The 20,785-nt window shown below is 53.2% G+C and overlaps 8 protein-coding genes across 8 annotated transcripts; 2 read left to right on the forward strand and 6 right to left on the reverse strand.

The window, feature by feature from the left end:
- Window positions 1-1,926: 1,926 nt before the first annotated feature.
- Window positions 1,927-2,694, reverse strand: CLAFUR5_00857 (uncharacterized protein; the record flags this gene model as incomplete). Its single annotated transcript, XM_047900005.1, has 1 exon — window positions 1,927-2,694. One exon carries the CDS (start codon window positions 2,692-2,694, stop codon window positions 1,927-1,929), a length of 768 nt encoding a protein of 255 aa, XP_047756303.1.
- A 1,013-nt stretch (window positions 2,695-3,707) lies between these two features.
- CLAFUR5_00858 (Inhibitor of growth protein 3) lies at window positions 3,708-5,864 on the reverse strand (the record flags this gene model as incomplete). The annotated part of the gene is made up of 1 exon (XM_047900006.1): window positions 3,708-5,864. One exon carries the CDS (start codon window positions 5,862-5,864, stop codon window positions 3,708-3,710), a length of 2,157 nt encoding a protein of 718 aa, XP_047756300.1.
- A 556-nt stretch (window positions 5,865-6,420) lies between these two features.
- On the forward strand, window positions 6,421-7,071 carry CLAFUR5_00859 (uncharacterized protein; the record flags this gene model as incomplete). The annotated part of the gene is made up of 1 exon (XM_047900007.1): window positions 6,421-7,071. One exon carries the CDS (start codon window positions 6,421-6,423, stop codon window positions 7,069-7,071), a length of 651 nt encoding a protein of 216 aa, XP_047756299.1.
- A 1,939-nt stretch (window positions 7,072-9,010) lies between these two features.
- On the forward strand, window positions 9,011-10,422 carry CLAFUR5_00860 (Dothistromin biosynthesis peroxidase dotB; the record flags this gene model as incomplete). Its single annotated transcript, XM_047900008.1, has 3 exons — window positions 9,011-9,275; window positions 9,328-9,938; window positions 10,054-10,422. The coding sequence occupies 3 exons, from the start codon at window positions 9,011-9,013 to the stop codon at window positions 10,420-10,422; spliced, it is 1,245 nt and encodes a 414-aa protein (XP_047755281.1).
- A 673-nt stretch (window positions 10,423-11,095) lies between these two features.
- Window positions 11,096-11,840, reverse strand: CLAFUR5_00861 (putative gluconokinase; the record flags this gene model as incomplete). The annotated part of the gene is made up of 2 exons (XM_047900009.1): window positions 11,096-11,533; window positions 11,589-11,840. The coding sequence occupies 2 exons, from the start codon at window positions 11,838-11,840 to the stop codon at window positions 11,096-11,098; spliced, it is 690 nt and encodes a 229-aa protein (XP_047755282.1).
- An 884-nt stretch (window positions 11,841-12,724) lies between these two features.
- CLAFUR5_00862 (Delta-1-pyrroline-5-carboxylate dehydrogenase, mitochondrial) lies at window positions 12,725-14,674 on the reverse strand (the record flags this gene model as incomplete). The annotated part of the gene is made up of 2 exons (XM_047900010.1): window positions 12,725-14,326; window positions 14,381-14,674. 2 exons carry the CDS (start codon window positions 14,672-14,674, stop codon window positions 12,725-12,727), a joined length of 1,896 nt encoding a protein of 631 aa, XP_047755283.1.
- Window positions 14,675-15,033: 359 nt separating this feature from the next.
- Window positions 15,034-16,512, reverse strand: CLAFUR5_00863 (Lipoamide acyltransferase, mitochondrial; the record flags this gene model as incomplete). The annotated part of the gene is made up of 1 exon (XM_047900011.1): window positions 15,034-16,512. One exon carries the CDS (start codon window positions 16,510-16,512, stop codon window positions 15,034-15,036), a length of 1,479 nt encoding a protein of 492 aa, XP_047755284.1.
- Window positions 16,513-19,184: 2,672 nt separating this feature from the next.
- CLAFUR5_00864 (uncharacterized protein) lies at window positions 19,185-20,489 on the reverse strand (the record flags this gene model as incomplete). Its single annotated transcript, XM_047900012.1, has 2 exons — window positions 19,185-20,265; window positions 20,317-20,489. 2 exons carry the CDS (start codon window positions 20,487-20,489, stop codon window positions 19,185-19,187), a joined length of 1,254 nt encoding a protein of 417 aa, XP_047755277.1.
- Window positions 20,490-20,785: the final 296 nt, after the last annotated feature.

Consider the following 20,785-nt stretch of genomic DNA (forward strand, 5'->3'; position numbering starts at 1 on the left):
TATACGGCCAGTCCTTACCTATAGTAGCCAAGTGTAGTCCTTAGGCGAGAGGGCCTACCTATCGAAGGGACTCGTCGCGCCGCTAGCGAAGATCTAAAACTAATGCCTAAGGAAGGTCACCGGGGTATATAAGTCGATACTAACGAGGATGCTTAAGTACGAGACCGCTATACCGTCGATCGACCTATATATCTAGGGACTACGGACCTCCTACTTAGGTAAGTCGGTATAGTACCTAGTATAGAAGGTCATCGCTAGTATAGTTGTAAGGGCCCGCGAATTAGTACTAGCGTATAAGGGCATTCGACCCGGAAACGAGCCGAACTACCGGGTAAGGGACGAATAGCTAGTAATACGGTAGGAAGGTAAGAAATTGTTTATAGAGCAACTATAGAAAGAGAGGTAGAATAACTAGGGTATAGGGTATAGTAGACGCCCTTAGCTAGCGGGATAACCTAAGGAATAGTTAGCTACGAAATCCGCGGTTAAGCACCCCCTAAAGCTTATCTACTACCGCCTTACGAGGGTATAGAGTAGTATAGTAACCTAACTACAAAGCGAACATATCGGCCTCTAGGGGTACCTATTATAGAAGAAGGTTCTAGGATACACGAATACTAGCTACCCCTACGGCTATCGCTCCTAGAACGTACGGTACGTACTCCTCGTCTGTCCGAGGTGGTCGCTAGGAAGGGGGGAGTAGATAGTAAAGGCGAGGAACCGGACGATTAGGGCACTTCTTAATAACGCTAAGGACCTACGGCGTATTACGAACTAGATACTAGAGAAGGGCTGGCTAGAATAGTACCGCCTAGTAGGAGCAGTATAGGAAGAGAGGGCACGACGCGGCGCGATAAGACCGGCTAGGAGCGGGGGCTAACGGGGTAGTAATATAGACTACGTACGTTTAGAGGGAAAGCTAATCTAGATAAGGAGTAGTCGGGGGCGGGAAGGGTTTTCACCTATTCGGGTTTCCCTTTGTATATAACAATAGATATATACCTATATAGGCCGGATAGGGTCCTAGAACAGGGGAATGACAAATCTATCTATTAAAGATCGATTAGTTATACAAAGTCTATATAGCGATATAATAAAGATTACGATCTAGATAAATTACGCCGAAGAAATATAAAACGTCGTATTAGGCTAGATTTACCCTCCCTTATAGATACGATACTATAACGACTTTACTTTATACTTGTTGAGAACATACAGGCCGCAGGACAAGCATGTGGGTGTGGGTGTGTCATGTGACTCGATCACGTGACTAGGGTTTGCCAGCCCATGGGCTAGCAAACATTCGGACACCTAGCATCCACCTACACCAACACCGGCGATACTGTATGTAGATACACGCTATCCCATTGGGTCCTTCTTCGTCTTTCGTGTGATCCGCCGTCTTCCACTGCTGCGCAACTCGTACCTGTTTAACAATACTTTTATATATACGAGCTTCTTAAGCTCGTCGTATAGAGGAAGCTCGAAGAACGACCTCTCTATATATTAGGTATTATTGTACTACTATTTTCGAGGAGGGCAAGCTACTACGAGATTAGCTATTTAGCGCGCTTTGCCTTTAGACCCTCGAAGGCTCGGTCTTTCAGCTTGCTAAACAACACCGAATACCTGCAGCGGTCTGATGTTGGAGATCGCAACGGGCGCATAACTAAAGGCTCGACGCGCTATAAGCTCGACTGTATCGGTGCGGCCTTACTGCTAACCTACACGCCCGCGCGTGTAAGCAAAGGCCTTTGCTTCAATAATAAGTCGAAGCGCTCGGCGGCGATCAACTTTGTCACCTGCCCCTGGAGGTCTTGTCAGGCAGCATGGGTTGGCAGATGGGAGCTTGCTCTTGCTCTTACAAGGGCTACCAATACGAGCAGGCAACACACATTCGAACATCTTTTCGTCGATCCAACCCACCTACGCTTTTCCCTCGAAAGCCTCCTCCGCCAATGCTGCTAACTCGCCGAGCGTCTCGACCTTCACCTCGAATCCAAATCTCTCCTTCGCATTCTCCGGCTCACCTCCCATGAACCCTTTTCGATCAACCCACACACTCTGCAACTTAACACTCTTGGCCGGGCCATGATCATGAAAGAGACTCTGCGCCACATGCACCAACTCTCCCTTTTCCACTCCAAAATCACCTTCGACATGCTCGAGCAGGTAGTGAAAGTTTCGAATATCCGGCTTATAGCTTCCGATGTCCTGGGCCGTGTAAATGGCATCGAACTTACACCCCTTCAACGGACCTGCCAGAGTCTCGTTGAACGAGTCGATATCCACGTTCGAGAGAGGTATGAGCTTGAAGCGTTTCGCGAGAGACTGAATCGCAGCGACAGTATCAGGGAAGGCAGGATACTCCCCGATCTTACCACCGTATTCCTTCGCTGCCTCATCGACTTGGTGCTGCGTCAGCATTCCGCCCTCGACCACCTTCAGCTCGTTGGCGTAGCGACGGAGACCCTCGGCAATGACTTCAGACTGGCGCATTGTTGGGTTCTCTTTTTGCACTGTAGTGTCGTGTCTCTCAATGGTGAGCATAAGCTGCTTGTGGTCCTTGGGCAGGTGTGGGCCTAGAGATGTGGCGCGAGCTGAGGAGGCGATGCCATTTTCCCAGTCTATCAGTGTGCCGTAGATGTCGAAGGAGAGGGCTTTGATCTTGGTCCAATCAATGGAGGAAGTCATGTTGATTGATTATGTTGTGATGTCGCCGATGCCTGCACTGGGATATGATGCTGCAGAAAGAGGTCTTTCTGAAGATTCTGGTGCCTACTTCTACTAAGCAGATCCGCGCCTTTCTACAACTGAATCCTTCAGAGGACGTTGTGGCAAGGATAGAAGGCGAAAAATGTGACCACCTCTTAGCTTGACAACTGACGATTGTGGGAACCAAAGGGCGCCCGCTGCTCAGGTGGATCCGAATGCGGAGTTTGCTGGGCACACCAGCTGTGCCAGCGTAAGGATGACCATGAGGTCATGCAATTGCTTAAGAAACACCAAAATGCTGCCATTTCGCTGGGTAATTGAGAGCAGTGAGTACTGTGGCTGTTGTCCAGGTGTGGACAGGTATAGCAGAAAGTGAATGACTGCAGAGGATCCAAAGTTGCTGCCAACGAATCGAGAGTTTGACGACAGCCCCAAGGTGACTAGTGAGAAGAGGGACTGACCAAGCACGATTCCTGTCTGAGATACTATATACCGTTCTGTCTGTTGGCTCACTATCAAAGCAAGCAATGAGCTGCTCGCGGCGAACGCCACAATGCCGCCCGTTCCAGTAGCAGCTCAAAGACTACTGCATCATAACACCTTCTAAACGCCCCATTACCTGTTACATTAACCCCTGAAGTCATACTGCATGAGGCTTCATGTACCCGAAACACCCCAAAACCGTGGCCGCTATAGCACAATTCACCACCACTCCACAGTATTTAGACATGGGCTTTTCCACGTCTTGTTTGATGACCACAGACATGGTCAGCTTCGACCTGTAGTCGTCGAAGTGGCGAGTTCTTTTGGCAACTCGCCATCGCGTCCCCCTAAGATGCCGCCTTGGCCTCCGCTCGTTTTCTCTTGATGTTTTCGTGGTTGTAGCGCCGGCATCCTTCGCAGCATTTGAAACCCTTAGGGTCTACATAGACACGCTTGCAATAGGAGCACGGTGCCCACCCGGCGGAAGGCGGCGTCCTCGGGGCTCGTTGCTACCGGCCGGCGACTTGGGGGCCTAAGTTTCGACCGACAAGTCCATTGGTCACGGTGCCCAGCTTGAGCTTTTTGCGACAGTCGGGGCAGTACCACTTGGTACGACGCGGCGGCATGCCAGTCAAGTCCACACAATCCAGGTGAAACCATTCTTTCTCACAGTCATCGTTGTCGCAAGCAATCATCGTACCCCAGCTCACGTCACCACAGATGCAGTAGCGAGGCTCCTGCGGATCGATGTACTCCTCGCCCGTCTCATTGGCAGGGGCAGAGCCAGCTTGGTCTGGCGGCGCAACTGAATCCTTCTTCTTCTTCTTAGGAGCAGCTTTGCGTTTGGAAATGCCCACCTTAGCATCTTCATCATCATGACTCGTAATGACCACGTTGTGTGCGGGTCGTCTGCTGCGTCGACCACTCTTGGTCGTGGACGGTCCAGCTTCGACCGAATCAACAGAATCATTGGAGTCTCCAGGCATGCTAGCGTTGCTGACACGACGCGAACTTGAGCGTCTATTGGGTGGCTCCTCTGAGACTGCCTTGCTAGGCTTGATGGTGATAGTGGTCTTGCGACCGACCGGTGGCGTAATTGCACGCTTGCGAGACTTGGGCGACGAAGACGGGCCTGCGGGAGCGAGCGGCACTTGGGTAGTCTTCGGTGGTGCTATCTTGATCTTCTTGAGTGCGGGTCGCTTATTCTCGCCGCCAGCCTCAGTTGGGGGTCCAGCAGAGGGTGAGCCTTCGCGCTTGCGTTTCTTCTTGTCGGCCTCTGGCGAAAGACTGGTATGTTTGCCGCCAGTGGCCGGATCCACCCCTGTCTCGCGTGCGATCTGGGCTTGGAGAGCTTGCTCCTCTAGCAGTCGTTGACGCTTCAACTTCTTGGCCTCGTTGAGTCTCATGCCGCGATTGATAAGCTCGGCGTCAGCGTCTTCGTCGTCTGCATAGATTTGCGGACCTAACATAGCGGTCATCTGAGCCGATTCCTCACCACTAATGACAACTTTGGTCGGATCACCTTCGTTACCCTCATCCACAAACGGATCTCCGCCTCTCTCGGCGTTGACACGGGCAGCTTCCTTGCCCTGGATGCCCCGTCCGAGATTCTTGAGCTCGCGTCGGACCATCGTTTGGGAAGGGACCCAGATAGCATTCTTCTTCATACGCTTTCGAAGCTTGGCCATTTCCCATTCGGTAAGTTTAGCCCACGGAAGCCATCTGCTGCCGGGTCTGGCATCTGGTGGAGGCGCAGTCAACGCCAGCAAAGCATTGGACGTGCTGATACCAGCAACAGCTGAATGGGCGTTGGTCCCTGGCTGGCCTGGTGCGCGTGGACCTCGCGGCTTAGGGTTCTTCCTGTCACGTTCGATCTCCTCTTCAGTCCGTGGAGGTCTTGGAGTGTGAGACCTAGGACGTGGGGTCGTTCCTTTCTTTTCGTTCCTCTCTCGCTCACCACCTGGCGCGAGGAGTAATGACTCCTCAATCGGTGGTGGTGTGGTACGTGGGGAGTCCCAGTCAGAGATGAAGTCGAGCGGAGCGTTCGGATCTGGCGGAGGTAGGACTTCGCCGGGCACCATAACCTTCCGACCCCGTAGTTTGCTTGCTGCCTTACTTGCTGCCTTGTCGGGAACACGCGAAGAATGCTGCTTGTCTGCGTGTGCCTCCTCTGCCCGTGTGCTCATGCGCCGCTCACGCTTCAAGTTTGGTGAAGTCAATCCAGTCTGCTCGGGCGTAGGGTCCCTGGATGGCGGTAGTGGCTGCGCCTCGAGCTTATCAGTGACAATGTCGAGCCTCTTGGCCTCCCTCTGGCACTCCTTGTCCAGTCTCACGGCCTCTTCCGCCGACATTCGGCAGGCATGTTCCGCCTCTCGCAAGGCATGGCTGATGTCCCTTCTGAGCTGCACTGGGTCTGGCCGGTCATGCTTGATGGAGGGCAAGATACTGTAGGCGGTGGTGTCATCGTGGACGGCCTTGATGTTCCGCTCCGCCTTCTCCCTCTGATCCTGGATCAAGGTGAGGGCACGGGTCAAGTGGGCGGGAAAGTGCTCGGTGTAGGTGAGGAAGTCGGATAGTGTGGCTTGTACATCGGGATCGCGCTCAGGCTGTCGACTGAGCGACCTGAAGTCGTCCACGGAGGCGTGTGATAGGGCTGTCGCAGCCATATTCGAAGGATCGCTGGCTCATTGGGCAGCCGTGGGGGAGTCGTAGTGCGCGCTATGTGATATGTCTTGGTGATGTTGGGCCGCGTGGTGGCGCGTGTCGGATGGTGACATTGATGGGGAGTGGCTCAGGCGCTTGATGGAAGTCGTGTGTTGACGACGGCAAACGGGAGGACCTGGCGAGCAAGCGCGCCCGGAGCTGAGGCCCGATTGTGCGCTGCAGCTGCCAGCACTGAGCAGGCATTAGAAGCCTTCCCCATCTGGCGCACAGTCCCATCTGGCGCACAGCTTAACCAAAGCCGACTGTTGTCCAGGTAACGCCAGTCAAGTTTTGATGCGGATTATCGAACCTTAGTGAGAGTGTGGTGTCAGGTGGGATCGTGCAGCACATGGGGAAGACTTCTACCTAGGTCAGATTACTTCTATCCGAGGAGCTCCTCAGGTATATAGTATTCCCATCACACACACGTTCGTCACTGCGCCGTTCTCCACCTTCACGGAGCCATGCTGAGCACCCGCATGTAGTGCATCGGCAGACACTGGCAGCTGCATATCGACGATGAGCGGCGCCCCAACGCCGCCCCAGGAAGAACAGCCCTCCGGCGCATACGCTGCCTATGTGCCACACGACCTCGAGTACAGCGCAGAATTCGAAGATGAGGTGATGCGAGTGGTCCTTGATCCGCCTCCGTCCGACCACGCCATCCGCATCATACCCGACGATAGCAACGAGGTCGCGGTGGAAGGCGTGTCCGTGAAGGCCAGCGCCATATCTCTGCAGAGCCTCCCCGCCATCGCCGAAGACGAGTTGCCTCTGCCATTGAACGACCCGCGACGCATCTTCGCAAGTCATGTGCCTGGCGTCAGATTGACCCATCCCGGCGGCTACCTTGAAGGTGGACCTGGCCTCGATCCCGACATGGACACGTTCCCGGAAGACTTCCTAGCCAACAATGCGAGTGCAACCAATGCCACTTCCCCGCGTGCTGCAGTACGCAAGGACATTGACGTAGCCAAAGAGGTCTTGCACGATCGCATGAGGAAGCGGCAGGATGCCATCAACCATAACGAAAGGATTGAAAGGGAGCTCAAGAAGATGCAGGAGGAACATGCCATGGAAATGAACGTCCATCGAAAGATGGCAGAGGCGAGGCGGGCAAAGAAGGAGGCCAAGGAGCAGAGAAGGCTCGGTAAAGACGCTGGTGAATGATACCCAAGAGAACTCAATGCGTCGCTGCAAGGATGCGAGCTCACTGGCCAAGCGTGATCACCCCGAAGCGGCGAGACGCTCGCATACTTGCCACTCCCACGGACGGTCAAGCCGATTCGATGATCGTCCTCGCATCGCGAATGATTGCTCGAAGGCAACGAGTGCCATCAGACCGTAGAGCACGAACAGAATCCTACTGCGAGCAGACTGCAGGACTGTCCAAATCCAGGCTGAACGGGCGTGTCAGCAGCTGGACAGCTTGCATCCATCCACTACACGCTTCCAGATCTCGTGCTGCCGACTCGCAGAACCGCCTACGCGAACTCTGCTCGAACAGCCACCAAGTGCTTCCATGCATGATGAGACTCGCCAAGCTTCCTTGCCGCCGGACGTCTCCGCTCATCGTCGTCAAAAGTTGCTACCGTGCTACGCAGGCTCACTGGTGCACTAAGGCAATGAATGTATCGAACAGGGAGATCAGCGTGAGACATCAGGACATCACTCATCAGGCTTGGACCGCCTTGCAAACACTCGCCGTGTTTTCCGTGTTCGAACGGCGGCATGGCTGACGCGGCCGTCTTCACCCTACGGCCTGCGAAGATCGTTCCACACCACACTTGGCCAGGACTGAAATATCCACTATGGTGCCTCGGTGTTGCGCATGCTGCTTTGTAGCAACAGCGCCCTGAGCGGCCCAAGTCTCAACGAGCGGCACGTCACCTTGACCTCTGGAAGACCATGCAATGACATCTCCGATCACAACAAGCTGGCAGTAAGTAAAGAAGCAGTCAACAAGCCTCGGCGAATGCGGCGCTACACAACCTGGAGAGAATCTTGTTGTCGCTCGATCGCACTAAAGTCCTCGGTGCTATGCTTGCGTGGCTTGACGCTGGGAGAAGCCGTCGCGTTATCTCTATTCGAGCGAACCTTGCTGATGACTGACTTCTGTAGAGCGCATTGTGCCTACTTTCTTTTACTTATCGTCGCATGCAGTAGCTGCAATACAGCGTCCAGCCAATGGAGCAATACTGATTATTGAGCCTCGGAAAGAAGCCAGATCTGGTGGATCAACCATTCTAAACTCTCCCTCCGTGTGGGGAAACACCTTGACGATCTCCCCAGACGTCCTTCCTCTCCAAGATCTCCTACCACTTAGGCTCTCAACAACAGCTTGCCGACTCCAGGCCTCTTACTGGCGGCCTCGGCTTGCTATGTGTACATCGGCCACCGAGCAAAAATGTGGGCGTGAGACGATAATGCGCACGCGTTCAATGTGGTTGCGACATATGCATGACCAAGTCTAGCATGAATGTAACTATCCTCGCGCCATTGAAATCCTCATGATTGTCTGTCGGCTGTCAGCTGACGCAACAACGCAACAATACCGTGCATGGCCAGACACGAGGCGCTGTGAGGGAGGAGGTCGTGGCAGATAAGGTACCGCCACGTGCGTGACCATTCGAAGGTTAAGTCTCTGCTCTAGATCTCCAGTGGTGTGGCAAGTATGCTTATGCTTCGAGCCGCTTGGATCAAGCTAAGCTAATGCTTATCCAGCCTGGTACATGCACTCCATCGAGGCATAGCTTTTACCAGTCCGAGTCCAGGTCACGCGAAAGCCGCTATCTCTTGCTAGATGTCATCCCCTACCACACCAAACAGCACTGGCGTTGCATACTCGTCCAGCCGTGGCTCAAGCCATGTTCGGCACTCCCCATGTCTCCCTACGCAACCTCAAAGCATACCACTCGTGGCCCGTGCGACTAACGCTGCAGCCCGACAAGTCTACGGCAAGCTTTTCACGATCAATCACAGATCGTCAGCGCCTAGGCTCGAGGTAGGCTATGAGCCTTTATGTATATGAAGCCACCCCTTGTTCCAGCAATCTTTTGGTCCTCAACAACATCAACTCTTCCATTTCGCACCGCCATCGTCAGCCACGATGTTCACAAAGACGGCTCTCGTTGCCCTAGTGGCTTCCCAGGCTTCGGCCTTCCCATTCGTTGCCGAGATGGTCGGCAGAGATCCAGCAGAGATGAAGAGGGCTGATCGACTGGTTGCCCGTATCCCTGGTGATGCTGCCAGCTGCCCTTTCAACCCAGATCACAAGGGCGCTGAGCCATACTCGGCCAAGTACCCATACTGTGGCGCCAAGAATGGCGCTCCAGGGTACCAGATTTGTGCCAACAACAAAGTGCCGGCTGATGGTATGAATGTCACGCCCAGTAGCAATACGTTTGAATGCTGATTTCTCTGCAGACGACACGGCCCACAGATTCATTGCACCAGGCCCAAACGACATTCGTGGTCCATGCCCCGGCTTAAACACGGCTGCCAACCACGGGTTTCTCTCTCGTGACGGCATTGTCACCTTCGCTGAACTCACCGACACCCAGCAGAACGTCTACGGTGTAGGCTACGACCTCGCAGTCCTGCTTGCCGTCCTCGGTGTCGGCCTTGACGGTGACCCGATCACCACCAAGCTCTCCCTCGGCTGCGATGCCACCTCCAGGACTGCTACTCCTGGCCTTGGACCAGAGCTTGGTCTCGACGGCCACAACAAGTTCGAGGGTGACACTTCCCTTACCCGCAACGACTACTTCACTGCTGGCGGAGACAACTACAAGTTCAACAACACCCTCTACACCGACATGATCAACAACTACTGCAAGGATCAATGTAACCGCGATCACGTTGCCCTCTACCGCAAGGCGCGATACGACTGGTCCGTTCAGCACAACGGCAACTTCTACTTCGGTCCAAAGTCCGTGCTCCTCTTCGGCGCATCTTCTTTCCTTTACGAACTCTTCCCATCTTTCGGCGAGTTCGGCACGGCCAACCCAACCACCATGTCCTATTTCTTCCAGAAGGTGAGTGAGATCGGATACAGAAGCGTGGTTGGGACCTCTGAGATACCTTCAGAAAGCTCATGGCTTCGACCCCCGTATTCTGAGATAGTCATGCTAACATACCTTACCTTTTCAGGAGCAACTCCCGCCCAACTGGTTCTCCCGTGTCGACCCTTACAGCATCCCCCTCGTTGCTGCCGAGATTTTCGCTCAGTACCAGCTGCACCCAGTCGCTTTTGGTGGTAACACTGGCGCGCCAAACACCTTTGTTGGCATTGGCGAGCTTGGCCCAAGCATTAGCAACAGCTCGTTGAACGGTAACGCTGCTGGCGTTGTTTGCTTGTTGTACCAGATTGCTACCGAGAACACTCCTTCGGCTATCGGTGGTGGTGGCACGCTCAGCAGCCAGAGTGCCCAATGGGCTGCTAAGATGCTTAACCCAATTTTCGGTGGCAATGGTACTGCTGCACAGTTTGGATGCCCGCTCAACTACAACAATGCATAGATGAGGTATCATGGAAGGACGAACGAGGGGACGATTGATGTGACATAGGACAGCATGAAATACAAGACGTGATGATGCATAAAGCCTTTTGATACATCCCAATCATTTCAGGTTCTGACTTTACTCACGCCACGACAGCGTCAGTGCCGCTACATTCAGCTTCGCAGAGACTGTATGCAATATCACCAAACCCTACGTGCTCCCTCGCAGCTCTAGTATAAGCACACCCAACTCACCCTTCGCCGTACACAAAACAGCCCACATCCTACCCCTATCCTTCCACTCCGTCTCTAGCCATCTCAACGGGTCTTGTCCAGAAATCCCCATACGTAGGCTACACTTCGTGTCCCAGAACTTATTCACTGCGTCTACAACAGTATCGCTGATCCCATGTCCCAGACAAGCGAGATGCCAACGCCCGGTCCTCTCTTTAGGTGTTGCTGTCCAGATGGCGGGACAGAGCATGTCGATCTCGTGGACGTAGGTGCCGTGGCGGAAGAGGATAAGGTAGTGGAGGGCTGTCTCGCAAAGGTTGAGAGTTGCTTCGAGCGATGGGAAGTGGAGATGGAGACTTATTGACGTCGACACTTGCCATGATAGCAAGTCATCCCCAAAATAGTATATCCTGCCTTGACTCCCGCTAAACTCAGCTCCTTGAAACCACGACCTATGCTTACATATCCACCGACATAGTCTTCTCGTAGACCCCTCTAGCTAACTCCTGTACCTCCGCGCTCGTTCCACTCGCATCCACGGCGAGAACATCGTCTTCTTCCCCGGTAGGAGCCTCAAGACTCTCGAACTGGCTGTGGACCATATAGTCCTTCATGTAGTGGTTCTGTCTCGCCCTCACCCGATCCATCAGCGCTGCCTCACTAGCTCGCAAGAACATGAAGTGCACGCGGATCTCAGGATGGTGGTAGGTGGCCACGCGCATGACATCTCGATATTTGCGCTTGAGGGCGGAGCAGGTGACGATGACGCCGGGAGTACCAGGCTGTGAGAGGTTCTTCAGAGCTTCTTCGCGGAGTGTCACGAGCCAGTCCCAGCGGTCTGCATCTGTCAGGGGTTGGCCTGTGGCCATCTTTTGGACATTGGCTGGGGTATGGAACTGATAACTCGGATTAGCTCAAGTCTGCTCACATGTGATGTTGCGCTTCACTCACAGTATCGCCTTCCAGGTATGGTAGGTCTTGAGTCTGGTGGAGGTACTCGGCGACTGATGTCTTTCCGCAGCCGGCTGGCCCTGTTATGACCCAGATGTGCTTGTGCCTGGGCGGAACTGTGCTGGAGGTTGAACTGGCATTGGTAGAGTTTGTCGTCATCTTGGTCAGGTCGCTCGATGGTTCCGACGGAGGTGTTGGCGGGAACTGTTGTTCATGGAGAAAGTTGTTGATAGGTTCTCGTGACTGCTGCATGATGGTGTGCTGGTGATGCCGCAATGAAGTATGGTCGGGCCTGTCTTTCTTCTCCTTTCTTCACAGTGTGGCGAACAGACAAAGCCAATTGGGTGAGATGCAGATATGCTTTCCTCGGATTATTCCTCAGTGTGTCAGGTACGTAGCACAGAGGGAGGCACGGGTTACAAAAGCGATGTGAGAGTGTGGCAGCCGACGGCCTTCGAAGTGGTGCTGCGCGGGCCATGAGCCCTTTTTAATATCGGAACGTGCTACTGAGACTGCCGGCCACGGCCACGCGAGCATCCAGGATCACTGAACCGATCCTCCATGGAAAGAACGAACGGCTTCTCCTAGCAACCTCCAAGCGAACGAAGAGACGGTAAGAAAGTGGCCTGGAGAAAGTTGGGGGTGCAGGTACGTTCATGCGGCAATTGATGGGTGGGCACTAACTTCTCGGCTGACATCTTCTAAAGGGCACCCGGACTAGCCCGATATGACTTCCCTTGCGTGGCCAGCGGGCCTGATACTGACGTAGTCTGACTGCTACTTAGCTGTCACGTACTCTGCCGCTACCCATTGACTATTTATGGGTGGCCTCAAACACCGACATTCACTGCTCGGCATCGTCAGGAAGGCAATTCTTTCCGGAAGGATATTTATCCGCCGAGATACCGTGTCTGCACAAATTGTGCTCTTTCATGCTTCAACATTCACGCTCAACATACATGACTATAGATCTCATGCTACATACGTACCCTCAACAGAACGCCTCCCAATGCAAGTTCATCACGACATCGCTGGAGAACATCACCCAGCCTTGATCCAGTAATGGGTCAACAAGAACGGCCCGATCTTTGTACACTTTTGTAGCCATAACGCCAGCATCCCACACCGGCCAATGCTTAGATCTTGTTGGAAGGGTACTCGACCTCATCTAGAGTCCTGAACTCCTCCTTGAGAGCACGCATAGATACGAATCTCGAGAGCAGAGTTGCCGAGCCTGCCTTGTCGTTGGTGCCAGATGCACGGGCACCACCAAATGGCTGCTGGCCGACGACAGCACCAGTGGACTTGCAGTTGAGGTAGAAGTTGCCGGCAGCGTTGCGAAGAGCGTTCTCAGCGAAGACCAATGCCTCTCTGTCCTTGGAGAAGACGGCGCCGGTAAGCGCGTAATCTGAGGAAGAGTCGATTGTTTTGCAGATCTCTGCGAAAGCATCAGGCTTGGAGTCATCGTACACGTAGACTGTCAGAATCGGTCCGAAGAACTCCGTCTTGAAGTTTTTGTGTGTTGGAGTTTTAGATACGTAGATGGAAGGGTGGATGAAGAATCCTTCGCTGCCGTCGTACTTGCCTCCAACCAAGAGCTCGAGGTCGGAGTCGCTGTTGGACTCGTCGATGGCCCTGGAAAGCTTGTCGAACGACTGCTGGTGGATGACTGGACCAATGAAGTTATCCAAGTGCTCTGGCGAGCCAATCTTGAGCTTCTTGGTCTCCTCAGCAAGCAGAGGCTTGGCCTCGTCCCACATGCTCTTTGGGAAGTAAGCGCGTGAGGTTGCGGAACATTTCTGACCTTGGTACTCGAACGCCCCACGGACAGTGTTGATCACGGCGTTGTTGACGTCTGCGGTTGGGTGAATGAGGTGGAAATTCTTGCCGCCAGTCTCTCCTACAATGCGTGGGTATCCGGTATATCTGCCCTCCGCAGTGCCCTGACCAATTTGGCCGTAGAGCTGACGGAACACGCCAGTCGATCCAGTGTAGTGAAGAGATGCAAACTCTTTGTGGTTCAAGACTGCTTTGGTGACTTCAACAGCGTCACCTGGTACGAATTGAATGACATTCGGCGGAAGGCCAGCCTCAAGGAGGATCTGGTAGACTAGCCAGTTGGAAGCAATGGCAGCAGGCGAAGGTTTCCAGACCACAACGTTGCCCATCAAGGCTGGTGCCGCTGGAAGGTTGGCCGCGATGGCTGTGAAGTTGAACGGAGTAATGGCATAAACGAATCCCTCAAGCGGCCTGTATTCGACACGATTCCAAACACCAGGAGCATGGTGCACTGGCTGGTGAGAGTACACCTCCTCGGCGTACTTGACGTTGAATCGCAGGAAATCACATGTCTCTGCAGCAGAGTCGATTTCTGCCTGCCATGCGTTCTTGCCCTGACCAAGCATAGTCGCAGCCATGATATCGTATCTGTATTTGGTGCTGATCAAATCCGCAGCCTTCAAGAAGATTGCAGCCCTGTCCTGGAATGGCATTGCTTCCCACGAGCTTTTTGCTTTTAAGGCCGACTCGATCGACTTCTGCACATCTTGCGCCGATGCTCCCGACCACGAGGCAATCGATTGCTTGTGTGCATGTGGCATTGGTTGCCCCGAGATACTCGAGGTCTTGATCTCTTTCCCACCAACAACGATCGGTACATCCAGAGGTGCTTTCGACTTGAGGCTCTTCATGGCATCGGCGAGCTTCTGGCGGTCGACAGAGCCTTTCTCGTAGTGTTTCTATGCAGGTGTCAGCCAGCTGGAGCACTCATGGTGCTGTCGACCCTTGCATACGTTTGGCTCATTGTTGACTGTTGGAATCTTGAAGCTCGCAAGAGTCGCAAGTCCACTCTTCTGACCGATAGCATTCTTGACTGGCGACACTCTCAAGGTGCTCGCAAGCTGATGCTTGCAGGTCTGCATTGTCTTAGTAGTCGCCATTGTTGAAGTGACTTGGTGTCGCAAGATGACCTTTCGCAGCAAGGACATTGACCTTAAAACAAACCATTCGAGCTCGCTCCTTGCTCGGCTACCAGCGGCCTTCGATAAGAGACGCGACCCTGGCATGGAGCTAGCAGTATACGGCATACTGCCTAACAATATGTGGCAGACATCTGCGGCAGCTATTGATGCCTGAGGTGGCACAGATCAAGCAGATTCTCACCCGAACGCCTGTCACTTAGCAGTCAGGAGGTAGCTGAACACCGTGAGGCTGTCGCGTTCCTGCGGGGTGAAAATCGCGGTGAACGGTATCGGCGCTTCTCTTTCTTTGCAATTCACGCTTGTCTGCGGATGTGAAGACGTCTGCGAATTCGAGATCACACCGTCTTCGGTAGCGACTTTGCGTGGTCCGAGTATCTGAGACAGACAAGGTCTTCTCCAGAACGATCATGCGGCGGGGAAGGATTACCGAAGTGATAGCTTGAACGGAAGTTCATTCGATCAAACTACCGTAGATCGACCAGCATTGATGCTGGCTCCTCCAGAAGAGACTTGACTTTTTCTGCGCATCTTGCGCACTCAGCGCCGTCGACAACTCGATGATCAGCACTCCAGCTGAAGACGAGTTCTTCTCGCCGGATCAGGACCTCGTTCTCGTCGAACGCTGGAACTATCCTGCTTCTGCCCACGCCGACGATCCCAACTTGTGGTTCTGAGATGACAGGAGAAACAACACCACCACCGACCGACCCGATATTCGAAACTGTGAACGTTGCCCCACTGAAGTCTCCGGGTGCAAGTTTGTTGCTGCGAGCAGCTTCTGATAGCTGTCGCATCTTCGCAGCGATCTCAACTATGCTCAAGTCCTGCACGTTCTTGACCACAGGCACCAGAAGTCCGGAGGGCGAGTCGATCGCGATGCCGAAGTTGTGGCTACCTTTGTAGAGCAGCTCCGGCTTCTTAGGATCTTTGGTATTGAGAGATGCATTGAGAAGTGGATGTCGCAGGAAAGCCAAGCTCACAGCTTTCATGATGAACACGAGGTGCGTCAGCTTCTGCTCCGGTTTGGCGGTCTCGTTCAGTTTCTTGCGCAGCGCCGTCACTGCTGTCATGTCGGCGGCTGTGCTGTAGAGGAACTGTGGTATGTTCAAGGAGCGTGTCATTGCCTTGAACATCTGGTTCTGTACTGGCGTCAAGGACACCTTACGGTCCTCCTTCGACCCTTGCATTGCAGTATGCCCTGGACTTGAGGAGGACTGCGACCGCTGAACTGCGCCAGAGACATGGCGTTGCACATCTTCCTTCATTACTCTGCCATCCTTGCCCGAGCCTTGTATATTCGTGATTTCGAGATTGTGCTCTTTGACCAGGTGCCGCACAGCAGGTGTAGCCAGTGATCCTTTGTCGTGTTTGCTGGGTCGTGGTGTATGTTGTTGTGATTCGTGCTGAGCAGCTTTTGGCGCAGTTGATGACACTGGGGTGTGTGTCGCTCCAACGCCTTCTTGCTCGACCGCTTCGTGCTCTTCTGATGCCGCTCCATCCTGCTTCGGCTCTGGCTCTGTGTGCTCACTCTCTCGTTCTGCCTCTTCGCCAGTGCTTCCTAGCTTTGCCTCGTCCTCGGCACTGAGCTCGCTCTGGATGTCGATGTCTACTAGCGGCTTTCCCGTGATCGCCATGTCATCTGGGTCGTAGTACAGCTTCTTGATGACCCCGTCGAACGGGCTGGTGATCTCCACGCTGGCCTTGTCGGACTGCACCTCGCATAGCTTGTCGAATTGCTCGACGCGTGCACCTGGCTGCACAAACCATTGTATAAGCTGGCATTCGGTAATGCCCTCGCCGATATCAGCGAGCAGAAACGGTTTAACGACATCTAGTCTATTAGACGCGTGGAATTGGCGGTAGAAGAGTGGTCTAGGAAGTCCGGCTGGACGATGTTGCTGCGAACGGAGCACGCGAATGAAGGACGATCTAAAAGAGCTCATACTGGCAGTGCGAATGATGGCAAGGCCTGGAAGGTAGTGAAAGGACTTTACTACGGCACATCACGTTTTGCTTGAGGACTCGCAAAGTATATGGTAATACGGTAGAGGAGGGAAGCAAGGCAAGGCCGCGGGTACGCGATGGGATTCGGCTTAAGGGACCCTCTCTCCTGCGCTCGAATAGGCATCGGGTAAGAACGACGTCGTCACATGATCTGAAGAAATGTCAAATGGAGTGCAAGAGACTGGTCAATATGATCATCTTCCAGCACAAATGCTTAATCGATCTTCAGCTTTCTTCACGACCAAGAAGCATGAGTGTCAACGCTGAAGATCGCTGACCGGACTTCCATCAACCCCACACCACTCCATACTCCGTGTTCGGACTTTTCCAATGACCCCACGCAAAGCATGTGGAACAAATGTTTGAAGCCTATTGTCATTCCCTGTATAGCTGCGCTCCGCCAGCGCTGTGGCTGAGGTACCGTTTACTGGATGGTCTAGCCTTTTGGGTCAGCTAGCGATGGACGCGGAAATGAAGGATAGACTCACGCAGGGCAGAATGCAGCACTGGCAATCATCACCACACCAGCATGGCAGCTTGACCGGCGGCTTCACCGCACTTTTACTTTTGCTCATACTCGCGTTCGATCCAGCGCTCGTCGCAGAAGAAGTCGTTGATGGAGGCATCGTGGCGTGACGTCGGGCTTTTCTCCGCAGGATTCAGTTCAATTCAGCTGAGATGTTCGCGCAGGTCCAAGAACGTGTCCAAGAGTAAGAGGTGAGATGAGCTGTAGGATGCTAGGTAGATACTGGTCGCAGTGTTTCATGTCCAGCAGGAGTGGTTCAGTGTAGAAACAGAGGAAGAAGGTAGTCGTGTCGAAATGTTGGTCGTAGCTTCGCAGCGTCGACGTCACGCGCCACAAACGAGGCCAAGGACGGCACGTGTCGCGAGGCTATGCAGTATTCACATGGGATAGTCACAGCAAGCAACGACGTATATACAGTCCTGGGCATAGTTTTTACAACCCCTATATTTGCGCTAACCCCTTCCGGCTATCCATGTCCATCTCAGAAGGTGTTGCTACCTTCAATCTCATTATCCACACACTCACACACGCGCTATCTATCGCCACCATGCCGAAGGGACGCGTCTTTACCGAATTCGAGAAGGGCGAGATGTGGTCTCTTCACAAACACGCCCACTGACCGCTGCAGCAGATTGCAGACGCCCTTTACACTAACAAAGGCTCTGTCTCTTCAGTAATCTCATGGCTTAAAAGAGTGCTACCTTCCACACCGAAGAAAAGAGGCCCACCACCTGTAATCAACACCTCCAAGCGTCAGCGACTTGTCTATCGAGCCACCACTGATGGCAACAGCCGCCGCCTACGATACGAACAGATTGCCGCGATAGAGGGCATCTTTAGCGACGTCCGGACAGTAAGAGCTACGTTTAAGAAGGAGGGCTTCTTACGATATGTCGCAACACGCAAGCCGTTGTTGACTGAGAAACATAAGGAGGCACGGCTTCGATAGGCAAGGGCTCATATTAAATGGACAGTGGAACAGTGGGCTCAGGTCCTTTAGACAGATGAAGCTTCATTCAGGTGTGGAATACTCGGACAGGTCTATGTGACACGTAGGGCAGATGAGGCTTATCACGAACACTGTCTTACAGCACGCTTCCGCAAGTTCTCAGCCTGTATGATATGGGGCTGTATCTCTGCAGATGGACCTATAGAAGTCCATATATTCGAGAAGGGCTCTGTCGACGGTGAGGTGTATCGCAGCCAGATTGTCCCTCTTATCCACACGGCAATTGAGAAGCAGCGAGTGTCAACAGGCTCGTAGGACTGCATTGTTATATAAGACAACGCCTCAATCTACAAGGCGAAGGCAACGGTGAGTCTATTTAAGGAGAAGGGCCTACACCTTATGGAATGGCCAGCTGATTCACCAGATCTCGACCCGATTGAGAATCTATAGGCTCTTCTTAAGCATAGGGTAGGTGCTCATTTTCCTACAACACGAGATGAGGTAATAGCTGCTATCAAGATTGAATGGGCCAAGCTCACACCTGAGGACATACAACGTATATACAAGAGTATGCGAGAACGCTGCGAGGCAGTAATAGCCAACAATGGAGGACACACCAGGTGGTGAGCTACGCCAAGCAGTGGATACATCCTTCCTAATGAGGAAAGGTGGAAGAACAGGGGTTGTAAGCACTATGCCCAGGACTGTATAGTCGCGTGGAAGCTGACTAACGTATCATGCACAGACAAGTCGCACGTGCTCAGCCACAATGCCTCAGCGACAGACTGCTCCTTTGCTGCACAAGAAGCCAGCACAAGTTGCCAAGCCAAAACCTTGCATAGAGTTTCCATGCGGGCCAGGATGCGACTGGTGTGAATATCAATGCTTCTGGTAGGACTACGCTAATATTTGGCAGCGCTTTGTGTTGCATTCCCTGCACGATCATGTGATGAACATATGGCGGTGAGCCCTGATATTTGACCAGAAAGCCATAGTCATGCATGCTTGAGAATATTCTTCATGTGTCTCATGCTTCGTAGGTGAGTGTACATAGATCTTCATCCACGGCTTGGCAGGCCAATGCCTGGTCTTGTGCACATTCGACTCATGCTCGTGAGACGATAATTCCAAGTTCTCTACACTTCTCTCCAGGTCATCCCGGCTCGTTCGTCGAACGGTGTCTTAGCCGCGTGGGAGTCACCGAAAGGATCGTCGTCGTCTTCATCGTCGTCGTCGAGCTTTGCCGAAGCTACGGGCGCTGGCACTGGCGGTCTCGAAGGCATCGAAATGGCTGCTGGTGCTGCAGGTCTTGGTGGCTTCACGGGCGGTGCCTCACTCAGCGAAAGACCTGCCAGTTGGTGCTGAGCACTACTAGTACGAGCATGACCACCAGATCCTTTGATCCCGTCGGCATTCTCCCATGCATCGCTATCACTATCGTCGCTGATACTTCGATCCATAATTTCGTATGTAGTGAGAGCCTTGACAAGCTCGTCGTTGGCATTGACTAGACTGCCAATCCATTCGTCAGATTCGACGTGTTGGATGTAGTATAAGATCTTGCGCCTCAGGTTCTTGCAGGCTTCTACTCGCTTGAGCACTTCGATGTTATTCGAGACCCTCTCGCTTTCTCGATTGATTAGCTGGAGACCATTCATCAGGTTGGTGGAAGCAATTGATGCTTGAGCAATGGATGTAGTCATGTTCTCTTTCTCCTTGGAAAGACTGAACGGCTTCCCTGTCTTGTCTTTCTTCTCCTTGAATAACTTATAAGAGAAGCCTGACGAGGTAGGCGTCAATGTGACAGGTCGTGAAGGCGCAGCGGACTGACCTAGTTGCTTATCCTTCAAATTTGATCTCGAGCGAGACGATGATGAAGGTTCCGCAAATGGTGACTCCTGGTCTGGATCTGCAGGAATCTCTCGCAGCACTTTCTGCCGCGCAGCTTCAGGCCTTGAGGTCTTTGGAAACTCCTTGTACAAATTCGCTATTCGCTCGAGACCAGCTGTGTTCCTGTACGCATTTGCCCACTGTGCAAAAAGGACCCGGCACTTTTGGCGTACGGTCGCATCGACCATATCATCACGAGCCATGAGACGTAAACGTTCCAACAAGGGCTCGTCCGCGAATGTCCTCTGGAATCTGCCGCCTGCATTCTGGATCAAACCGTCGAGAATCACCAGCGATCTGATTTGCCTTTGTGCATTGCCATATTTGCTGTGTAATGTCAGTACACACCCCGGGCGCAAACGATGGTTATGGTCTCACAGCTTCTTGCGAAGCGCTCTAGCTGCTTCTGTAGGTCCCGATTCCTGGATGCGGATGACATCCACGAGGTCAATAACGCCGCCAATATCATCTTCCTCGTACTGCTCGCTCGTATATCGATCTATCAGAGCTGTGATTGCCGTGTAGGGCTTCTTTGATGAGCCGCTGAACATGTTCCAGTGGTTGTCGCCGGGAGTTGATGGCTGCAAGACTGAAGTCGATCTGTGCCGCAATAGCTAGCCCAGTAGCTAGCAAAGGGTATCTGTATGCCAGAAGGGGAGCTGACAAGCATTCGTGACTGCCTTGTCTGGTGATTGCCGCTGATGAATCGCTGTTCGGCTCTGGTTCCGAGTGTCCTCCAGCCACTGGATTCGTGGTCTGACCCAGGGGACTGCACAGCGGTCAAGTGTCTTCTGTAATGTGTAGTCTTTATGTCCTTAGAGCAGTGCAGGATGCTTCCAAACGATAC

This window comes from Fulvia fulva, chromosome 1 (assembly GCF_020509005.1).
Source record: "Fulvia fulva chromosome 1, complete sequence".
Classification (NCBI taxonomy): domain Eukaryota; kingdom Fungi; phylum Ascomycota; class Dothideomycetes; order Mycosphaerellales; family Mycosphaerellaceae; genus Fulvia; species Fulvia fulva.